The sequence below is a fragment of the Ceratosolen solmsi genome, unplaced genomic scaffold (assembly GCF_000503995.2).
Source record: "Ceratosolen solmsi marchali unplaced genomic scaffold, CerSol_1.0 scaffold6, whole genome shotgun sequence".
Lineage (NCBI taxonomy): Eukaryota > Metazoa > Arthropoda > Insecta > Hymenoptera > Agaonidae > Ceratosolen > Ceratosolen solmsi.
In genome coordinates, this window is record NW_011948414.1 from 14,516,315 (window position 1) to 14,540,502 (window position 24,188).

At 23.7% G+C, this 24,188-nt stretch overlaps 1 protein-coding gene across 1 annotated transcript; it reads right to left on the reverse strand.

The window, feature by feature from the left end:
* Positions 1 to 3,775: 3,775 nt before the first annotated feature.
* On the reverse strand, positions 3,776 to 23,605 carry ChT (choline transporter). The gene is made up of 8 exons (XM_011507185.1): positions 23,504 to 23,605; positions 17,686 to 18,157; positions 14,584 to 14,954; positions 13,346 to 13,650; positions 9,004 to 9,283; positions 5,659 to 5,876; positions 4,747 to 5,226; positions 3,776 to 4,119 (listed from the first exon to the last, which is right to left on the reverse strand). The coding sequence occupies exons 3-8, from the start codon at positions 14,855 to 14,857 to the stop codon at positions 3,874 to 3,876; spliced, it is 1,803 nt and encodes a 600-aa protein (XP_011505487.1). The 5' UTR covers positions 14,858 to 14,954; positions 17,686 to 18,157; positions 23,504 to 23,605; the 3' UTR covers positions 3,776 to 3,873.
* Between the last annotated feature and the right edge of the window lie 583 nt (positions 23,606 to 24,188).

A 24,188-nucleotide genomic window follows, 5' to 3' on the forward strand; every position in this document is an offset into this window, starting at 1 on the left:
GTGTAGTTAGTCATTTTTCTCATTGATATGTATTTATTCTTAGTATAATATTTTTTCGTTATTTGGATGTATTTTATAATAAAATAATCAATTTATAATAAATGGATTATCTCCATGCATACTTATTTATTGATAATAAGTAAGCATATACCTCTTTCAATTTTGTTATGAATATTCGTAATTAATGAATTGAAATTTTTAATAAATCTTGTAAAATTAACAAAATCATTCGACTAGAGAATGCACAAAAGTACAATATAATTTAAAAATATCTTTGTATTATATTTAAATATTAATAAAAATAAATAAAAATGCATGTTTTAATCTACTATCCCGAATGACAAATGATGTAAATTTTATATACATATTTTCTTTTTAATATTTGTACAATACCAACATTATATTTATTAACGGCAATGAATAAATAATCCTTATATTTGATAATTCAAGGACATATTTAATTCTGTACTTTATTATAATATTTAACAATTAGTCATTAATAATATTAATCAATATTAACATCAAAAGTGGAACAATCAATAATAGATGAAATTAAATAAACTTAAATTAAGAACTTATTCACTCTTCATTCTTTTTAATAAAAACTATTTTCTTGAAAGTTCTAAATTATCGTAATTATGTTAATTTTTTATGTAATTTTTTCTATAAATTACTTTCATTTTCATAAATACATTTATTTCCCATTTAATAAATCTCTTTTCAATAAATTTAGAGATTTTTTAAATCGAACAAATAATGTGTATTAATTTTATATTCTTATTATTTATTTTTATTCGTTTAATGAAGCGTAAGGTTTTTTAATTCACCCTGTTTAGAATTATTTATTTACACGAAGAAAATCAATGCGACATAAATTTAAATAAATAAACTGAAATATGTACAGATATACATAATCTAATTATAATGAATAATTTTAGTTACAGTAACTAAATTTATGTTAATAAAAAAATCAAATAATCTTACACGTACAACACTATACATATTTATCTCTTTTATATTGACATTAAAATATCTACTTTCATATGCAGGGAGTTTTTGTACATATTGCGAGCGTACATTATGTTACTTTTTCCATTTAACATATATAAAATTATTTTTATACACTATATAATAAACTCAACAAGTTGGATTAAAAATTGATCCATCATTATATATTCTGCTAAAAAAATATGTTATTCTTATGAAAAGTCACTCGTGAACAAAATTACCATATAAAATCAATAAAATAGAATATAAAAATTATTTCAAATAAATTTAATTTTTGAATGTAGACCATTTTTTTATTTTTTAGAAGAACTTAACTGAAACTTTATTTAATATTAATTATTACATACTTTAAAGCATTTTATGATAATTAAATAAACACAAATTAGTTAATATTTATTTAAATGCTGCTTCTATAAATGTTTAACTATATTATCAAATTAGAAAAAAAAAACCAATGAAAAAATTTCAAACATAAAAATATGTTTCGATTTTAAATTATAGACGTTTGAAAAACTTCTTGTGATTTATTAAATTATTTTATTATATTTTCAAATTAATGGAAGACTATTTCAAAGTTGGATTTTTAAGTAAAACAAAGAATCTTTAGGAAAAATATATTAAAATTTTTACTTTATATTATAATATGATCTCTTTTTTACTATTTTTTGTTGATAAATAAATAATTTGACAATTATAACATAAATTCAATAATAGAAAAATTGAAATTTTACTATTAAATATTAAATAAAAATTAATTTTTCCACTACTATGTTCATTTAAAGTATTTAAACATTAATATATGTTGTTAAAAATATTAATAAAAAATTCATTTGAATATAAATTTTAATTCATTCAATAAAAACATTCAGAATATAAAAAAAGAAGATAATATTTTGTAAATTGAAGAGTCACTGTATGAATACTTATATGAATCATATAAAAGCGAATCTCTTAGCAAAACGATACAAATAATTCACAGTACACTGATTGAGTATTTTAAATATAACGAAGTATAACTCATTTTAAACATTGTTCTAGACCATAGAACAAGTAAAACAATAATTAATTAATAATGACATATATTCCTTTTCAAAACTTTTAACTTTAACACATAATTGTCTAATTAATTGATATTGACACATTATTTTCAAAAATTATTAAAAATATTTTCCTTATTTTATTTTATAGAATAAAATGAAAAAAAAACTGATATGTAGGAATTACCAACAGGAATTGTAGGTATACGTGTATATATGTTTGTATATATGTAATGTTTATATAAAATATTAATGACATATAATTATGCATTTATACAGCATTTTAAATATTTAAGAAAAAAATTATTAAAGTAAATAAAGAGAATTAAAAAAAAAATAATAATAAAAAATAACAGTATTCTTATCAAAATTATTTGTAATCGATTTTGATTTGATTACAATAGGTTTGATTAAAATAGAAATTATTTTTTTTTAACCCGGATCAAGAAAAATAAATATATAGATAATATTGTTTCGTACTTAAATGGAATATGGTACTTTTTCATTTCAAAATTGTTAAGAAAATCTGAAAATATTAAATGCATAAAGACTCATAATAAAATATCGTATATTTATATCAATTCTTAAAAATAAAAAATAGTCACAAGTTTTTTGCAATTACAAACCTTCGACATTTATACTTACCGCTTTATGAAATACGCGTTTACATTTAGACTCTTATTTAAAGTAGCCAAAGGAACTTTTAAGCGAGGGAAATAACCACTATATGTGTAAGAATTATACAAAAAAGCACCCTTCTAAACGTTTTCTAGTATATTTATGTCTATTGTCTTGATGATTCAACAAAAATCACGTGAGTATTTTCAAAATAGCTTCGTGTATACATTTTTCATTATACCGTTAAATTTGTTGTAACCATTTTCATAAATAAAATATTATTTCAATAAATGATTAACATTTCAATATATTGTTCGTAAATATTCATATATTACTATTAAAACACAAAATTAACTTATTGTACAGATAACGATTTTTAATATAAATATTGGCAAATTGGCCGATATATTATTATTTTTTAACGTAAAATTTTGTAAAGCATTTTGGTAAACTATTAATATGTCCTTATATAATTTATATGTTACAAAAAACGATATAATTTTCTAGGCCTAAGAGGCGACGCGGCTTTTAAAAATATCTATTTTAAGATATTCTAAAACATATACTTTAGAATTTTTTAAAATATATTACATAAATTAATTTGGCTATAGTAAAATGTGCAAAGATTTTGAATAAAATAAAATATTAATTTTTCATTAAAATGTTACCAGATAAAAAGCAAAAGTTTTTTGTTTTAGAATTTCTAATAAGACATGATGATAGTCTGGATTGGAACATTATTACGAAAACAAATATATAGGTTTCTAAAAAAATCACTTAGAAAAATAAATATAATAAAATAGAAGCTTACGGTAAATGAAGAGTGGACGAACATTATTATTATTATTATTACAAAATACCTTAATATTGTGCTCTTTAAAATATTTAGAAATTATTTGTAAAAAGTGAGACAGACTCAAATTTGCAGTGAATAATAATATGGTTGAATTTAATAAATTACGAAAATATTTCTTCGATTTCAAATAATATCATTGAAAAATATAAACTTTTAAATCTGACAAATAGATGAATCACGAGAAGGAGAAAACAATTGAAGATTACCACATTTTAAATTTTATTTATGATAAAGGTAAAGCTTAGTTTTTGTGGAATAGGGTGGAAAAAAAAATCAAAAATAAAGCTTAGGTGCATAATAGGCCGCGCCGCCGCGTTTATTGTTGGTCACAGCATTCGATCACGGAGTCCGCGATTAGAAGGCGGTACTGTTCTGAGTATGGCGCGTGCCGGGGACCGCGATGACGCTGTGATGGGGCCCGGCTTGTGCCGCAACCACGCCATCTCCGCCGCCGCTTCCGGGCGCTGCCTGGTCCACCCCTGGATAACTCGGCTCCATGTCGTAGTCCGGCTCGAGTGCTGGATTCACTCGCCCGTTTGATTCGTCCTTACTGCCATAAAGCCTGCCGGCACCGGCTGCGAGGACTGCCATTTGCTCACCCTATAACATCATAAGCAAACCGCAAAATCGCGATTTACACGTACACTTCTTATGAAACGAAAACTTGCGTACAAAAAATTTAACATAGGCATTAAAGTTTTATCGCGTCATTTTCATACTTTCAGGCAACTGCTAAATGCTAAATATAAAATCAAACCAATTAATATAGTTTAATTATATTATATAAAAGAACTAATTGCCCAAGTATACATTTACATGATGATGTTGAAATAACTACTGATTGAATAAAAGGTATTATTTTATTACTGTAAATGACATGTACTTCCAGATTATATTAAAATATATGAATATTGTAAAAAGTTTTACATTAATACCTTATTTTATCTTTTCTTTATTATTAATTATTGTCAATTTCATTATAATGGATTCATATACGTGCGCGAAAACATATATAAATAAATTATTGGTATAATAAATTACTAATTAATAAAAATAAACAAATTAGATTTTTACTAAGAAATGTATGAAGTGCAGAATAGTATTAAATATCATATAAAAATCATAGCAATATTAATTATTTGAATATATGCTTTATAAATATCGAATTTTAATATTTCTATCGTACATTAATATACATTTTAAGAAATAAATAAGTTTAAAACAGACCTCAGCAGGATCAGGTCCAACTCTCTCAACATCCTCTGGTATGTTGACGATACATCGAAATATATCATAGTTCGGAGAAAGTTTGCCGCTGAGGAAGACGATCTGTGTAGCATATGAAACCCCGACAAGGGTTACAAGTGAAATGAGCATAGCCATAGTTCGAAAAGGAAATGTTTGCTCATTCTTTTCTTCATCAAAGCCCGGAAAGCGTATTAGCGCTGGTAGACCTATAATTGGCTCACCACCACTTATCCGAATAACGAAAGCAATTATATATGCAGTCAGGCTTCCATAAGTATTACAATAGGACTTAAAATGGACGACCATCAGAAGTTGTGGGAACAGGATTACATAGACTAGATCCGAGCACATCGACCAGAGCCCATAGATTGACGGGATTGTCAGTGCCATTATTGTGCTGAGAATGCCAACCACTCCAATACCCGTTCGCATTACCCAGATAATCTCCATCTCCGAAGCCTAAGATAAGTTAGAGCGAAACATTTTTTTCATATTATGCCGTCTTTAATATTCTCATGCAAATAATTATTCATTTAACTTATTCGAGTTATTTTGACTTTTTAAAAAAGAAAATGTATATAAAAATTAATTTAATTATAAAATAGGTTAATCTTTAAGATTTTAGTGTGTTCGTGCGCGTGTGTGTGTGTTCGGGATGTATGGATGAATCGATGAGTGAGTCTATACGTATACCTAAAAAATAAAATTAATTACAAATTAAAATAAATGATTGATAAGAAATAAACAAAAATATTAATTCATTGTAATTTATGAGTTAAAAAATATTTTATACACTTTGTACTATGAATATAATAATACAGAAAAAATTCAGTACTATTATATGAATGTAATATGAATTATCGCGGAAAGAAACTTATAGTAAAGAATTACCCTTTGACGAAATATAAGTTTGTAAACATTTCTAGCAAACATTGAGCTAGCTGAAAGAATACTGCTATCAGCAGATGACATAACAGCAGCAGAAACAGCACCTAAACCAAAGAATGAAACAAAATCTGGTGTGAGATATTGTAGCACCATCGGCAAAATCATACTGGTCTCCGCACTTGTAAGTGGATAAGGACCCGTATATTTAGTTTCGTTCCACGCTGTAACATAACAGAATAAGGACATACATTTCGCATTATCTGTTTTATTACGATTATTTAATTTTAAAATAAACTATTTTTAATTCTAAGTTTCCATTTTATCATTCCTATACATGGTTGCCTTTTACTTATAGTCTCTCTCTCGCTCTCTCTTTCTTCCCTCCCCCCCTCACTAAGCTCCATTATATCAATTTTAAATATCAATTTTTTAACTATGTATATCTACTGACACTAGTTCCTACAATTACATAGATCTTATAAAATTAAAATAATTATATTAAATTTCTCATTATAATTTAAAAGAGATATATAATAATAATAATAATAATAATAATAATAATAATAATAATAATAATAAAGCATTAATATATTATTATATGAAATAATAAAAATTTGTTGTACTTTCTATATTTGAGCCGTTATAATATTATTATTATATAGCGTATTACGCAAATTTTATTAGCGTAAAACTAAGTTTATAAATATAGATTCATTATAAAATAAATCAGCAAACCTATTATTTATAAAGAAAAATATGTTCATATTTTTTTTCTAATATAATTATTAGCTTTCAATATTTATGATTAATTTCCGATATTGAAGATTCATTCAATATAAAATTGTAAAATTAAACAGTAAATTAAAATTCTTTTAAAGGTTATCCCCAAAGAATGCATGCCTGGATAACGCATGCTAATTATTATCATCTGTCTAATTTTTACTATATATTACTATATATAACGCATTATTTCAACCCCGTGTGAGCACATACCGTGTGAGCCTACCCGGCCCCATTGTTTTCCTTGGCTTTGAACTGAAGCAAAAACCCTTGTTGACATATGCGTTCCATAGAACAGATCATACATGCCAATGACAATATTCATTGGCTACTTGACATTTTAACGGAACTTGTATATAAAGTAAGGGGTTCATTTTTCCTTCTCTTCTTTCGCGCTCTTTCATTCTCCTTCATTCCCCAAGCGCTCGTTTTTACAGAGCATATATCCATCGCTGGTATTTATGTAAAGTAGGGATGTGTGAGGGTACAATGAAAGGGGAGCAAGTCCATACGAACCGGAGCATGTGGCGTGCTCAGTGATTGGCAGAAGGAGAAAAGCTTGCATTATGGCTGGAACGCGAAATAATTAAGCGTGTTTATAATTTAGCCACAAAATGCTTAAATAATTGAACATTTAATCATTATCGGTGTATCGTCAATTGTACACGCAAAAATATATTGCCATAATAACAATACAAATATCTTCCATTTTAAAGAATAAACTTTTATTAACCCCCTTCTATCGACCGCGTCTAGTTATGTGAATAAATTTGAATCGTTTTTTGAGCTGAAAAATGAACCTAATCTTTTGTAATTTTTCAAAAACCCTTAGAGTAAAATTTAAATGTAAATTCGATACAACAATAGATAATAGAAGATAAATTTAATTAATATTACATTCTATAAGCTTGAATATAATCGTTAAATAAATATAATTACTTTTACACAGTAAATTGGTTGTTCTATAAAAGTTGGTTAGGTTTCTTTTTCAAACACAAACTACATTAATTGTCTTACCTGTTATTATAAAAATATACTTATTAAGATATGCTGTTATTTAGATCTGTACATTATTTAAAGAGTTACGTTAAAATTTCGTCAAAAATTAAAAAAAAAAAACTAATTTTTGGAAAATATTGTTTGTGTTCTATGAAATATTAATAGATTCGAGCATAAAATAAGTTACGATTTCATATATATGTTTATATATGTTTTTTTCTTAATTTTTAAACTAAAACTAAGATGTTCTATGATTAATTATTCAATGTGATTTTAAAATTGATGAAATATTTAAAATTACGTTTTGTGTATGTGCTATAAAATTATTTTGCTGTATGAAATAATCTATGATTAAAAAATACTTAAAAATATATTTCATATTTTTAATTTTTAATTTATATAATCCTAAAATATAAATGGTGTACTTTTAATATATGATAAACAATTTATTATTAATAAATTTGTCAATGAAAAACAAATTAATATAGTAAAGCCTCAATTATACATTGTACTCCTATAATAAGGATCATTCGCTAAATTTCATTTAATGATAAATAAGTTCACTTTTAATTCATTTATACTAATCATATATAATTAGTTATGTCATGGCCTAACTTTATTGCAATCTTGTACTTTTTAATTGAAACCATCAGATATAAAAAGCGAATGGTTTATAGCATTGTAAATTTTTTATATATCATTTCATATACCAATGGACCATAATTTTTAAATCGTCATACAAAATTTTTATGCGATTTATTCGCCTATATATATTCGTATTTATCTTGTATTGTAACAAATACACGATTAATACAATAATAACTTCTTGTACTTTATCGATTGTAAGGTTTTTTCGAAATATGTTTCTCAGCTACCAGAATATCACAACTTTATTAAAAAAATATTTTCTATTAAGATATACTATGTATATAATATAATAATAAATTATTAATAATATACATTATTATAGTATATACAGCGAGGAAGAGAGAGAGACAATGAGACTGGAAATATTTATCGTTTATTTACATTTAATTTCCTTTATTTATATTAATATATCATTGTAAAATATATTACATTTTCATCTGTATTTTATAATACATTTATTATTTGCATAACGGTAATTATAATAAATATATATAACTGAATTTATACTTTACAATAAATGTCTATTTATTCTTTTATTTTATTTTTACTATTTACATATTGTTCTATATCTATTATTATTTCATTTATGTTATTATAAAAAAAAATTGAAAAAAAATGTTAAAACAGTAAAATAAATTTCTATATTATAAATATTTTATTTTATAAATAAAAGACATTTTAAATTAATACTGTTTTATATAATTCCATATTAGGAAGGATTATAAAATTTGAGACACTGATTAAATTTTCTGCCCTTGTGCATTTAATTTTTCAAATATGTTGTAATATGTATTCACCTCTTATTACAAAACTTGGTTGCTTAATAGATACTCAATAATTAATAATATATAATATTTTTATTTGAATATAAATTATGTTAAAGAAATGTTTTAGTTGAAAGAATATGGAAATAAAACTTACCAGTAGCCTTAGCAATAGCACCGATCAAAACAGGTGGAACTGCCATGAGAATACAACCAACAGCAGCTACATAGCTAAGTATTTGAGCTCTTCCGGCAGATTTTGAAGATAAAACTCTTTGAAAATAAACTTGCCATGGAATACCACCAAAAATCAAAAGTAATCCATTATCTAAGTAAGACCAATATTCTTTAGGGCTTACAAAACCGATCCAATCAACATCCATCGAACTCAAAGATTGTACTTTTGGATGGGCCCAAGCAAAAGGAATACACATCCACTGAAATATTTAATGAAAAAAGCATTTTTTTTATACGATAATCATCAAATTATAATTGTAGACTTATATTTAATATTTAAATTTATATGTATTAAAAAATGAAACAACTTTTATTTTTATTTAATTTTAATTAAATATTAAAACAATTATAAATATATTTAATTATACGTATTAATATGTAATAATTTCCCATTTAACAATTAGTGAAAGAAAAAAGTTTGTGCTATAACATAAAATACTTAGATTTTATTTTCAAGTAATAGGAGTAATTTTTTGAAATGAATTTTACATTAAATTTCATAAAAAAAACTTTTCCATATATATAAGATTAAATATAATTTTAATTTAAATATCAAGCTGCAGAAGTTATTTTTTAAATATTATACATAATTTTGGTGAACAAAAAAATATTCGAATTATTTTTAAATTAATTTTCTCCTATTACATGAATTATTCAAATATGTAAAAGTCCTTATCTCTGTCCTCGACCTTTACTAACGTAATTTTTAATATTAAATTTTAAGTTTACTGAGATTTTTATAAATCTGTAATTTTTCAATATAATTTTATAGTTTTAAATAATATCCATTTATGTGAGAGTAACCGTAGAATTTTGTATCTTATTCAAAATTCTAAATATCGGTAGAAGATTAAGATTGGTAGAAAGTTCATACGTAAAAAATAAAAAAGAAGAACCCAAGTATGTTATAATTAATTAAGTATCATACGCATATTTAATTTCAAAGATAAAAAAACATGAATATAAGTACTGCATTTGATTTGCTTGTATGTAATACTTTTAATAATCAAAATTACAAAACACAATAAAAATACTTGTGTATTTTTCTAGAGAATTGACACTGTACATTATTGACATACATACATACATCGACATATTTAATTTACATACAAAAAAGACAATGATTTACAAAAATATTCTAATTGAAGAACTGCAATTAAGAGAATTTGAATTTTCAAGAGGAAACTTTTTTTTATATTTTATGTGTCAAATTTTAAAATAATTTATAATGCAACATAATATAGAAGTATTAAGAAATAAAAAAGTAGTAAAGAGATACTTGTAATCGGCTACTAATTAAAAACTTGTATTATTTGCATAATTATTGTTTATAAGAATTGCTTAATAAATCTATTTAAACATGATTCTTATTTTGAATAAAATAAAATTTATTCTCTAAAATCAGTTTAAATTAGAATTAATATATTATTTAAATTGAATTTGAATTTTCTAAAACACAATATTTAGCTTACTAATAAATGGTTTTGATCAAGATATTTAAATTTAATTTTTTTTTTATATTAAATAGGTGTTAACTTATAAAAAAAATTAATTTATAATAATTAATTTGCTTAAAACAATTTTTTTATCTTTACAAACAAAAAATCTTCACAAAAAAATAACATTTTTATTTTATTGATCTGAATACATTGTATAAAATATGTCAAACCATTCTTGCAATCAAAATTAGAATAAAAATTTATTTCAAATCACACTGATATATATACATATATATAATTTAACTATTGTCTTTATTAGTTAAATTTAGTCAGTAATTACCCTATTTTCTATTTGGTAATTTAAAGTATATAGAAAAAGAGTTACAGATAGAGTTTTTCATAAATAATATTTTTATATTAAAATAATAGATGCAATGTACTAAAATCGAACTATCTCGCAAATTTTCAATTCTCTCTCTCTCTCTCTCTCTCTCTCTCTCTCTCTCTCTTTCATATATATTCTAACTATCTTAACAAAATAAGAAAATATTGAAAGTAAGAAACTATTTTTTTATGCAAATACATCACACATGTATTTAACATATATAATCGAAACGAATTGATTTTAATAAATTTTATTCTTAAAAAACAAATAACTATTACATGCACCAATACTATTATGAAAACAATAAATTTTCATGATAATAAATATTTGTATATATAATTCCATCAGTTAAAATGAAAGGTTTAATAAATCATAATGTACTTAAAAACCAACAATTGTTTTTATTCCCAATAGTTGTTAGTTGTGTATTGCAATTTATATATAATAAACTACATATTCGATGTATTTAAACAAGAATAAAGTATAATAAAAAAGATAAAATTTCTATCATTACATATATATTTCTTCAAAATTTACTCATAAATTCTATTTTCTGTATAAGTATTTTAAAAAATAGAATTTTTCAAATGAAATTTTCAGTTTTTATAATATATTTATTATGTTTGTAATATATTTATTTATAATTTGTAATAAATATATAGAATTTAATATATTCATTTTACAATGAAACATAAGAATATTTAGATTAAAATATACTCTAGTTAATTTTAATGTCAGATTACTTAACATTCTTTAATACATTTTTTCTATTTTTATATCAATTATGTTTTACAAGAATTCATTTTTATTGAAATTTTATATTTACTCATAGGCAAATATATTATCTAAGTAAATATATAATTATATATCAAATTATTTTTATAATAAATATTTAAATTCCTTTACGAAAATTTTCATTATTTTTTTCTAAAATTTCTTACCGAGCAATAATTAATTGAAATCTAAAGTATAGCCTAATTAAATGATTAACAATTTTTTATTAAAATTCATAAAGCGTTCTAAATTTTAATGTTTAATACGTGGTCATATAATTAAAAATGATAATGTTGAAAATAAAACAGACATGATAATAATAACAGAAAAATGAGTGTATCTTTAAATCAAATATGAAACGACTATTTTTATAACATTTCTATCAAATATATGAATCGAATATTAGTATTTCATAGTAATTCTTGTAATAATGAAATCTGGCACTAGTGAATTATAAACTTAATTTTTAAAAATAACACGTCGCTATATTAACTTTTGAAAACAAACATTTAAAGTAGTATTAATTAATGAATTAAGGGACCTGCAAATAATATTATTATTAAATAAAATTTAATTTGGAAGTATGGTCTAATCGATCAAATACTTACAATTATTTAATATATTCTGAAATATATTGAAAAGACTTCAATTATAAGATATAGATTTTTAGATTTCTATTCAAACTCAAAGTAAGAAAATCGTGAAAATGAATTTATTAAAGTAAATATACTTGTGTTTTTCAATTTAGTCATTTTTTATAACCAGATAGATTTTATAATAGTAAAAGCATTATAATAAAACAATTTAAATTACAAACTTTCTATTTTATATAATATATTGCTAATTATTTCAAGATTTATAATTATAAATAAACTTTCAAAAAATTAATTTATTGTTATAATACTAGTACTATAGTTGAAAAACTATTCTTAATAAGACATTGTTATAAATATTTAACTATAATAACAATTTAATAATACTAGGAATTTTATTATGCTATTATTGAGGGTAAGTATTATTATTACGTCCTAATTACCAAACAATTGTAATTTAGACAAATCACATAATAATTATAGTACTATCTTCAAAATTATATTTTTGATGCAAATAATATTAATATTGCTAAACAAGTTTAGCTTTAAAAATAAAACAATACTGTAATTAATGATTACAAGTACATTAAATATAGTTATTGATTATGAATAGAGTAAAACAAAATAAGAGAAGAAATATATCATTATTTTCCAAAATATTTAAGTACTTAAGTATTTAATTGATGATTTATTTAATGTTTAAATCGTTAATGTTTAAATTTTGTTCATTTTTATTATGAAGATATGTTAAAAATTTTGTTTTTTTTTTAGGAAATAAAATTTAAATGTTTCTAAATTTTTGTAAAAAAAAGATTTTCAAATATGTTTATAATTTTTTTTATATCTTTTAGATATTAAAAAAGATTCATCGATGATTAAAAAATAACAATAAAATTGTCTAGAACTCTGCGATAAATTAAATATTATATTTTAGAAATCAAGTTCCTTTTTTGTCAATATAATAGTTGAGAATTATAATTAAAAAAAAAACTAAACATTTACAAATTAACAAATATTATTATAATTTTAAGAAATTAATTAATAAATTGTAAAAATGAAGAAATAACGTACAAGTCCAATGAATATGCAGAAAAGCTGAATAACATCAGTGTACGCAACAGAATAGAGACCACCGAATAATGTATACATGACAGCAATACAGGCACTCAGTATAACTGATGTTCCTTGGTCCATGTCGATGATAACGGCTAGAGTTGCACCGAGAGCTGCAAGTATGCCCGCTGCCCAGAATACTTCGCCACAAAGAGCTGGTAGAAAGAGAAGTCCACCCATTCGCTCACCAAATACGTCTTGAAGTGGGTCTAGCATTGTGATGTATCCTTGCTGTCGCATCTTGTTCGCAAAGAATATTCCTCCTGTTTCGTAAAAAAAAAACCACCAACCAAAATTTCAACTATTACGCATATCATTACCTTGGTAAATACATTCTGTATAATTATCAATCTATTAATATGAATTGAAAAATACGTGCAAGTAAACACTGAATTGTAATATGAAATAACCTACACGCACGTAGCCTCGTAAATCAATACAATCGCATCTGTGTTTTTCATCGATACGCGTTGTAATACTGTAAAAATATCTATGTTCTATTAAGTATTACTGACATTTATTTCATTTATGTATTTTTTTTAAACAAACAATTATTAATTCAGAATACTTGTAAAACAATATTTTAATATACTTTTTATAGAACTTTTAACTTTTTTTTATCATCACTGCGCTTTTGAATATATGAAATAAAAATTCGGATGTTTGCAATATACGTTGATATAATCATTTTTGAATATAATAGATAACAAATTTAAATCTTAAAAAACTATTAATTTTGAAATAAGTTGCAAGTTAAATAGTCACAAATAAAATAAAATGCATATTTATATAAAGATATAATGTACAAAAAATTATATAAATAAGGATATTTATATAAATTGACGATATTTATATACATGATATTTATATGTTTGTATTTATTTATATAGATGATATTTATATAAATGATAATTATATAAATAAGGTAATATAAATATTACCTTATAAAAATAAAGTAACATTAAAAGAAGAAAAAACAGTAAATCTGAATATCAAATGAAATATCAGTTAATGGATGATATCATTGCCTGGTAAATGTTAAGTCGAAGGAAGAATAAGGTTTAATAATCAAGTCGTAAAGACAATTTTGTCTAAGTCAAGAGACAAAGTGTATTAATCTAAGGCCGACCCCTACCCCCCGGGGATACGTTCAGAGAGCAAAGCAAGGGTACAAGGCGAAAATGTAACTCGGTTACCGAAAACGAGGCTGAGGGAGTAGCCGAAGGGTGCTTGACACCAGACGAGACCGTTGGTATAAATAGCCTCAGCGGTGCCGTTGATGTAACCCCCTCCTACCCAGGTTGCCGTCATCGTAAAGATACCGACAAAAAGGCCGATGGAGCGACCCGCTAGCATCACCTCTTCCTCGGAGTCGTTTCCAGGTTCTTTCTTTCGAGCTGCCCATATTCCTACACCTAAAATCATCATATAAAAAAGGATGATTGATACGACCCCTGCTATGTTAATCATCTTCGGTGTTGTTAGTTCGACTGGTGAGTACTCTAATTGTTGCAGACCCAAGTTTGAGAGGTTTGGTAGGTGAACAGAGTTTCCAACGTTCGAAAACCTGAATTTAGTAACGAAAAAATTTTTCTTATTATTGTATCACTTATGAAATACTGAACTCTTAAATCGAAGTTTTAATATATGAGTAAAATTAACTTATAAATATAAAAATAATTTTTATATACAAATATTTTAATATTGTATATTGAAAATTTAGTAATTAATCGTGTATGTTTTATATACTATTTCATACATATAACTGTATAATATACAAAAAAATATTTAAATCAGAAAAAAATATATATTTCATTATTTCAAAACCGTGCAGGTAATTGAATTTAAAAAATAAGACCTTTTTAGCAGCTATACATTAATTCCTCGATACTAGTTCAGTCTACATATTTAAGAGCCTGTAAATTAATTAAACAAAATGACTCGATTTTATTGAATTTAGAGAAATTATTACTCGTAGCACTATCATGAAGTATCTACAAAATTTATATTTTACTCCATTGTACTTACAAATGGCACATCTAATTATATCAATCAGTAATGTTATTGTATCCAGAGTATTAAACAAATATAATTGGTATATTTAATAAAGTTTGGAATTTTGGAGTTTTGGAACGACAATAGGATATTTCAGTTTGAGATAATAAAATGAAAATATTGTTTTTAAAATGGCGAAACAAAAACTTATATTAAGAATCATTACATATTAAAATGCCTCTTTTATTATCCTTATAAATTTTCTTATATATGCACATTAAAAATGTATTACTGCATTTTATATTTACAGGCTCTACTTATCTTGTCTAGTGATGCAATGGATATAGACCATATAGATATTATTGTACCATAGAAAACTTAGATTTAGTGTAGCTTTATGCGAAAAGCAAATATACTTTACAATATAAGTAGATAAAAAAATAAAAAATTATCTTTTAAATAAATATTTTTTAATAAATTGCAAAGTGAAATTAATTATTAAAATAAATATATGACATATAGATAACTAATATTGCGAATAAAGTAATATAATATAACTAATTAACATATTTTACAAGTATTTTTAAATTAAATTATTATATATATTATTTTCATACTTGCTCACAATTTAGTAAAAATAATAACATTGATAATATCTTGAAAATTTAATACTTTATTGCAATAAAGTTTTTTATCTTTATTTTACGATACATTTTGATTCGATATACGTATTCCTTTTTTATTATATTGATAAATTAAAAAACAATTTATGTTTTTGTTTTGTTCAATAAAAGCATGAAAAATTATTTTAGTATACAATATACTTATTAATCATGTATACATTGGAATATATTTATATATATATATATATATAATTTAAAAATATTTTAATATAATGCATAATAAAAAATTTCAATATAATATACATAATTTGTTTAAATCATGTACCTATTATTAAGAATAAGGAAGTTAAAAGAACATATTATAATTTTATTAATTTCTTAAATTTCTATATAATAATAATTATTATTATTATTATTATGTATTGAAAATATTTTGTTATAAAATAAATAAAATGCATAATTGAATTCTATAAATAAATCATATAATAATTTTTTATACTAAATTAAGTATTACAAATATATATAACATTTTAATTATACAATATTTATTCCAGTTCGATTTATTTTAAAAATTTCATAAAATTTGTTATGTATGATTTTGGTATATTTATTTATTGATTTAGTCATTAAATATATAAATTTAATTAAATTTAATTAATCTAGATGTTTAATACAATTTTACTATGTTATATATTATTTTAATAATGAATGAATAAAGTTATTATATTGAATCAAGTTTTTAGTAAATTTTAGATTGATTACTTACGTTGGTGTAGATAATAATGTTTTATCAGTTATAAATAAAATAATATGTCAATAAACAACTTTTGTAAAAATTCGATATTTCAAATTTTAAAATATCTATTATTTAAAAATTTAATTAAAAATAATAAATTTTACCTAAACTGAACAATGTGTTACTTTTTGGATCGGCCATTTTTATACTTTTAAATATCAGTAGTGATTTTACGAATTTTTAATAAAAGATAGTAAAATACCAATTGTCATCTATATTTTATCATAAAATTATTTTCAAAATATAATAAATAAAATCAAAAAACCATCATTAACAAAAAAACTTAAATAAAGTATTAAATTATATGAAAACACGAATAAATGTAAGTTTAACTCTTCAGAGAAATTATAAGGCACTTTTTATTGTAGAGACGAGCAATGAACAATGAAATTCTGTATTGAAAGAAAATTGGGTCATTATAACAACAGTTAATCAATAAGAAAGAAAGATTTCAATGACATTATAGAAAAATTATTTTAAAAAAAAATCAATAAAGAAGGTAAAAGCTCTTTATAAAGTAAAACTAGAACTTTTGATGAGCCTACTTATTAAAAGTAAATACATTCGCAAAAATATTATTTATTTTTTATATTAAAGATAATTTAAAATATCTACAGTTAAATATTTAAAGTTAATATAAGTAGCTTAATTGAATGATCGATCGAGCGAGCAACCTTCGAGCTCCTCAAAGTAATTGCGAGTAAATATGAACTTTCTCTCTCCTCTCTCTCTCTCTCTCTCTCTATATATATATATATAGATATATATGCAATATATATATATATAGATATATATGCAATATATATATATATATATATATATTGCATATTTATCGACATACATATCATAGCGAGAAGGGGGAAAGGGAGAGAACATAGAGATACCTTTGAAGGACCCTTGGTGTGCAGTCACGCAACAGTGGGGGACAACCTCAAACAGGAAAAGGTGTCATGTCCCGGCGTCTCCTGACCTTCCTCAAGAGAGCTGACGAATGTAGGTTGGTCTTGGCTCCCAGCGACAAGTAAAAAAGACTCTGAGTAATTGTCGTAGGAGCCGAAGCCACCACTGTCGGGGGCCTCAGATTTGGAGGGCAACAATCGCCCCACCGGAGCGAAGTCTTCTGGGAGGGACTGTTTCGCGTCCTAAACGCCAGGCCGCCCATGGGCACTGCTGGCCATTGATTTTTCCTGCTCCGCAGCTTGAGTACGTCTGCCGTGGCCTCCACACCTCTACGTCTTTATACGGCCTTCGACCTCCTAGTCGGTCGCTCACTCTTTTACAAGTTAAAAATTCGACGTCAAGACGCCGTCCTGCTTCCGGCAATGTGCATTTAAAACACTCACATCGCTTTACCTTCTGAAACAAAATGAAAAAAAAAAAACAAAATTCATCATTGCAGGTATTTTCTCCAAAAGTTTCATTTTTTGTTCCACGCTCTTTCTCATTTATTGTGATAACGATACACTTTTGCGAAAAATCTATGTAATAATCTGTAATGGAATCTCCCATAGACATTGATAGCAGTAAGTCTAACTCATTACAAATGCTCTCCATTTTCAAATTTCTAAAATGCAAATAACAAATCGGTGGATACCTAATTTGTACATAAATAATTTGTATTAAAAGCGTATCGACTTTAATCTCACAAATATTGAGAACGACATATTTTATAAAAATCATTTGATTATAGAAGATAAATTCTTATTAAAAAACTAATAACGACATATGTAATATATTCAAAAATTGACGGTAATAATAATTTTTGGTTGTATTCTCTTTTAATTATCATTATCAAAATGAACAGTCATTCATCTTAACATTTAATCTTTCTTATTCAAGTTAACAAAACTAAGAATTAGGTAATACATTTATTATTTATATCTTTCTGTAATTTAATATTAAACTTTTAAATAATTTGAAACTAAAACTAACAAGAATATTATTAATACTAATAGTAATCAAACAGATAAATTATTAACTAATAATAATTAATACATTAAACTAATCGATTGAATAAAAATTATAATAATTTGATTTATAATGTAAGAAATTTTAGACTTTTAAAATATATGTATTATTCAGGTATTGTTCATATAATAATATTTTTAAAATATGTTAAAAGCATTTTCACGTTAATGTAATTCTAACTTACGTGATTATTCGTAATGTTATGATACTAATTATTCTTAATAATGATATTATTAATATACATTATTTATAAATAAAAAAAAAAATATTTATCTAGTATTGAATTAATTTATTCATCATCATTATAATTTATATTAAGTGAGAAACTATATTATATAGTATTTTAATATGATATGTATGCGTGCAAATATAATTTAATTTTTTTTCTTATTTAAAATAAAGTGAGTTACTTTTTTAAATATTAAATATTAAATTCTTAATAATATTTCCAGACTATGAAACTTAAAAAAAATAAAGCAAAGATGCAATGAAATTATTCAATTCGGTTATAACATTTATTAAGAGAAAACAAAGAAAATATAATAATAAATGTATATAAATATATCACGAATAAATAAATTTAACCAATTAACATGATCACACTATATTTGCGAAGTCTGATGTAAGTAGAAATCTGATATAATGACTAGATTTAATTTAAAAATAAAATTGTATTCTGTAATATATACAGTTCTAATCAAAATTATGAAAAATAAAGCAAAATATTTCATTGCAGTTCTCAACTTAAAATAATTAGAATACTATTTATTACAAAATTGAATACGCTCATGCAAATTTTCAATAATCTATTAAGTTTCATATAACAAAAATCAATATAATATGTTTGTATTTTATCTTTAAATATAATTATTGATTTTAATCATTCATATTCCTAAATTTAAAGTAGTAAATATTGTTAAACTATATCATTATGATATAAGATATTAAAGATAAAGGCTAAAAAATTCATTAATAAAACTTTCATAATTGAATAATTTAAAGTTATGTAAATACAAAAAAATAATGATATAAATAATAAATGAACATGGATTTTTAATTCATGTAAAATTATTATAAAATAAATGTTTTTAATGTGCTATTACTGGAAAAAAATTTTTCCAGTGTAGTATATATTGTATTTGTAATGAAATCTTTAATCGTTTAAAATTCAAACACAATAAATAAAAAATGTAAGTTTTACATAATATTAATCTTCCATAAAGAAATACTTTTTATATATAATGATTAATACAATGGAAATATAATAATTAATAAAAATAATATTTATAATCGAATAATTTATTGTTTTATTCGTCCTGATATAGCTATTTTCATTCATTTTAAATTTTAATAAAAAAATATAAGATAAAAATACCTAATGATATTTATACCTATAATGTACATAAAATATTGTATATAGTTATAAGACTTAATTTGGGCATTACAAAAGTGTCCTTTAAATTCATTAAGAATATAATAAATATTAATAAAAACAAGAATAAAGTTATATTTGTTTTCAAGAGCATATTTGAAATTAAAATTGTTAATTGAATAAATAAAAATAATAAATTGTATAAGCAAGCAAAAATAATATTTTCATATTATTGTCTTTTGAGGCTTTTCGAAGAAATAAAATAATAACTTATTAAAAATGTCCTTGAATTACTAATTAAAATTATCATTTATGTAGATAAAATAAAAATAAAAATAATATACTTAATATTACATAAATCAGGAATATTATGATTAAATTCTGATTTCGAATCAATTAAAATGAATAATCATAATATATTCAAATTCGAAATATATTAATATTTATAATATTCAAATTTTTAAATATTTATTATCGTCAGAAACATATTTTCAATTCTTATAGTCGTACATTCATTTATTACAGATAAAAATCAGTATGATTAATACAAATCATTCGTAAAACTTTGAGTTTTTTAATTCGATCTTATAATGAAATACCAGCATTTGATTTACTTCTAATGACATTTAAAAAGCGGTGAAGATACGTGAGTTCTCAAACTAACAGAAAATATCGAAGCATTGATGAAAATATTATCTTTCAAATAATAAAATTATTTCCGTTTTCAAATTGCTTAGCAATTTTTATTATAAAAATAATAATTTAAGAAATTTTGATATTTGAAAGATATTCATAATTTCTAAACAAATTGCTAATATTTTAAAATTATAATAAATAGTAATTTATAAAATGCATAGATAAAATACTCAAATAATATAACAAAATTTGGATAAATAAAACTATTGATAAATACGTTATAAGTGATACAAATATATTATTTTGATATTAAACATTTAGTGAATATAAGTTTAAAATAATTTTCTAGAAAAAGTAAAGTATGATATAAATATTCAATTAACAACATATCTACAGAATAAATTGAAATACCGTTGCAATTTTATTACAATCCTTTGTTTATATGAATTGTTTTCTTTGAGAACCCATGAAATTTGCTGTGATAAGATATTAGTGTAATTTACAATTGCTTTGAAAATTATCAAATCATTTGAAAAATTTGAAAAGTTACATACTACAAATATACATACTATAAGTTTAATTTTTCGTTTTATTGGCTAACTTTGACTATATATTTTGTATTCTTTTCTATTAATGTACAAACATCGATAAAATTTGTAAAATTATACATTAGTCTTTTAAATTGCATAAAGACCTTTCAATAAAAAATTATTTTATTAAATTATTAAATAATTGTAAACATATATATTTATGATCAGAGTGGATACAAAAAAAATATCAAACTATCAAACCTAGAGTATAAAAAATAGAAACTATTAAAAATAAGACTACAAAGTTTTAATATAATAAAATAATTATGAAATAAAGAGAAAAAATTATGCTGAGTCCACCATTTTTATAATTATAATAACATTTTCATTCTAATTATATGTACAATAATAGACAGAATGATTAAATTAAAAAAATCATATATATAGCCTAAAGATGTTAATAGAATACATGAAAAAATATTGAAATATAAAAATAAATAATATTTAATATTATTATGTATAATCAACTTCAACAAATAATAATCATAAAATTGATACCATAGTAATTATAATAATTAATAAGAACGTTTTATTTTAAGAATAAAACTTATTTAGAAATAGAATTATTTTGTATAGTTATTAATGTTTCAAAAGTTCTTTATACTTTGTCTATATAATCCTATCTATAAATTGAAATATCAAAATTTTTAATTATAGTGTATATTTTGCAATGCTAAAAATGAAAACAAAATTATAAATATAATTCTTACTTAATTGTTACAATGAGTACAAATAGAGAAAATATTTTAACCATACGCTACCAAGTTCGTTTGACCTCGACTAAGGTCTACAGAGATATCGACGCCCAACGTGTGCGCGCGTCGATGTCCCTTGGTTCGAACTGCTTAACTTAAAAATGTAATGTATATTTTTTATATATAATTGTAAATATATCTCTATAATTATAAATGCGAATAACACATTAATAGTTAAATGTAATATAATTATTTACAAGCGAATGCTAAGGTATAGTGAGAAAAATCAATATTTCGCATCTTTACATAAAAAAAATTAACCAAACTCGATTTATTTTATAAAAACAATAGATTAATATTAATTAAATAAAATGAAATGAATTAAATAAAATGAATGAAAGTATTTTTCTTATAAGCTCTTATCATATAAAAAAAAACGATCAAATGCGACCCTGAAATATTCAATCACAACAAGTATATCTAATGACTTGAAACAAACCAAAATCTACCGATATAAAGTTTACGAAATTGAAACCACCATGTTTATATCACTATATTTGTATAAGTTCGTTTATAACAGTAATATGTAACTTTTATTTTTTTAATTTATGCATTGTACTAATACTGTCTCTAATTGTTCTATTATTATTCAGTTCCCTCTTTCTCTCTCTCTCTCTCTCTCTCTCTCTCTCTCTCTCTTTTACTTTCTGACTCGCTCTTTAGTCTTGCACTCTCATACTTTCATCTTTCTTATAGTTCTACGTATAAGTATGTACTAAATACTTCAGGGTTTTTTTCATTTATCTCACAAAAATGCACGTGCAAAAAAAAATCAATAATACTTAAACACATGCTTTATGGAATATCATAACTTTAAAGTAGTGAAATAAACTTCAATAATTACTCAAATGTATTTCTTCTACACAAGTCTCGACAAAAATGATATTTATTAATATTTACATTTGCAAAAAAATTAATTTTATTTACAAAATATATATTGTCGATTATAAGAATGCTTCAAAAAGAATTTGTTTTATTAATCTAATATTCTTATCGAAACAGTATTTAGGATATATCAAATATTTTACTCAAGCATAAAAGCCTAAAATGTATATAAAGTCCAAAATATGATCAATGCAATAAATTGATAATGATGTAGCTGTTAAATTAGTTTAAAAAAACTATTCGTTTCAAACTTAAAATAATATATTAAAACGAGAAATTAATCAAATAATCGATAAGACAAAGCGCCTCTGAACGATAGGTAATAAAAGAATAAGATTTATTATTTTAAGATAATCATTATTGCAACAATAATCAAGCATAATCAATAGTGGTAGATAAAGTGGTCAAATATTAAAAAAAGAAGTATTTAAAGGTGACAAGTTACAAAAACTGTCGCTATCAGTGTAGGTTGCTTACAAAGCTACATAATTCCTACCGAAGTAGACGCAGGTGGGAAAATTCGATGAAAAGAGTTGAGCTCCAATGGGAGAAACACATGAATCCGGATGGTTCATCCTGCACAACATTGTATCAGCACGAAAAACGATTAAACGATTGCTAGAAAAACGTAAAGGATGACCATAAACAGATGAGTGACATCGTAGGAAAGAAGTCCATTTGAAAGCGTACCTCTCGATCTGATAAGCCTCAGGCCCAAGCGCCACCTTGGTGATGAGGAACAGCTTGAATTGATCCACACCGGGCCCGATCGCTCGAGACCAGAGTTGGGTCACCTCAATCGCGTAAGATTCACAGACTAGACTTGCCCGATGGTTGGTGCTTCGTTTATTATAATGTAGAAATGTTCGAAGCACCGCGGCAAATAGGCTGCAATGAACCTTTCGCGATCGCGCCAAGATGAGGCTTGCGGCTCGACTGAGGGGCGCACGCGATCGCAATATTGATTCCGAACTAAAGCTAACCTGACGTCACTAGCTCCTATCCACCCCTTAAGCGCAGTAGGCCTCGGTCTCTTTCTCTCTCTCTGTCGTTCGTACGAGAGGTGCGATACCGACATACTCAGCCCCTCCACACCTTATACTGATAAGGGATGGATCTCTCTCATTGGTTAGGGGCATGATTCTGCGCGTTCCATTATCGTTTAGAAACTCTTTCTCACC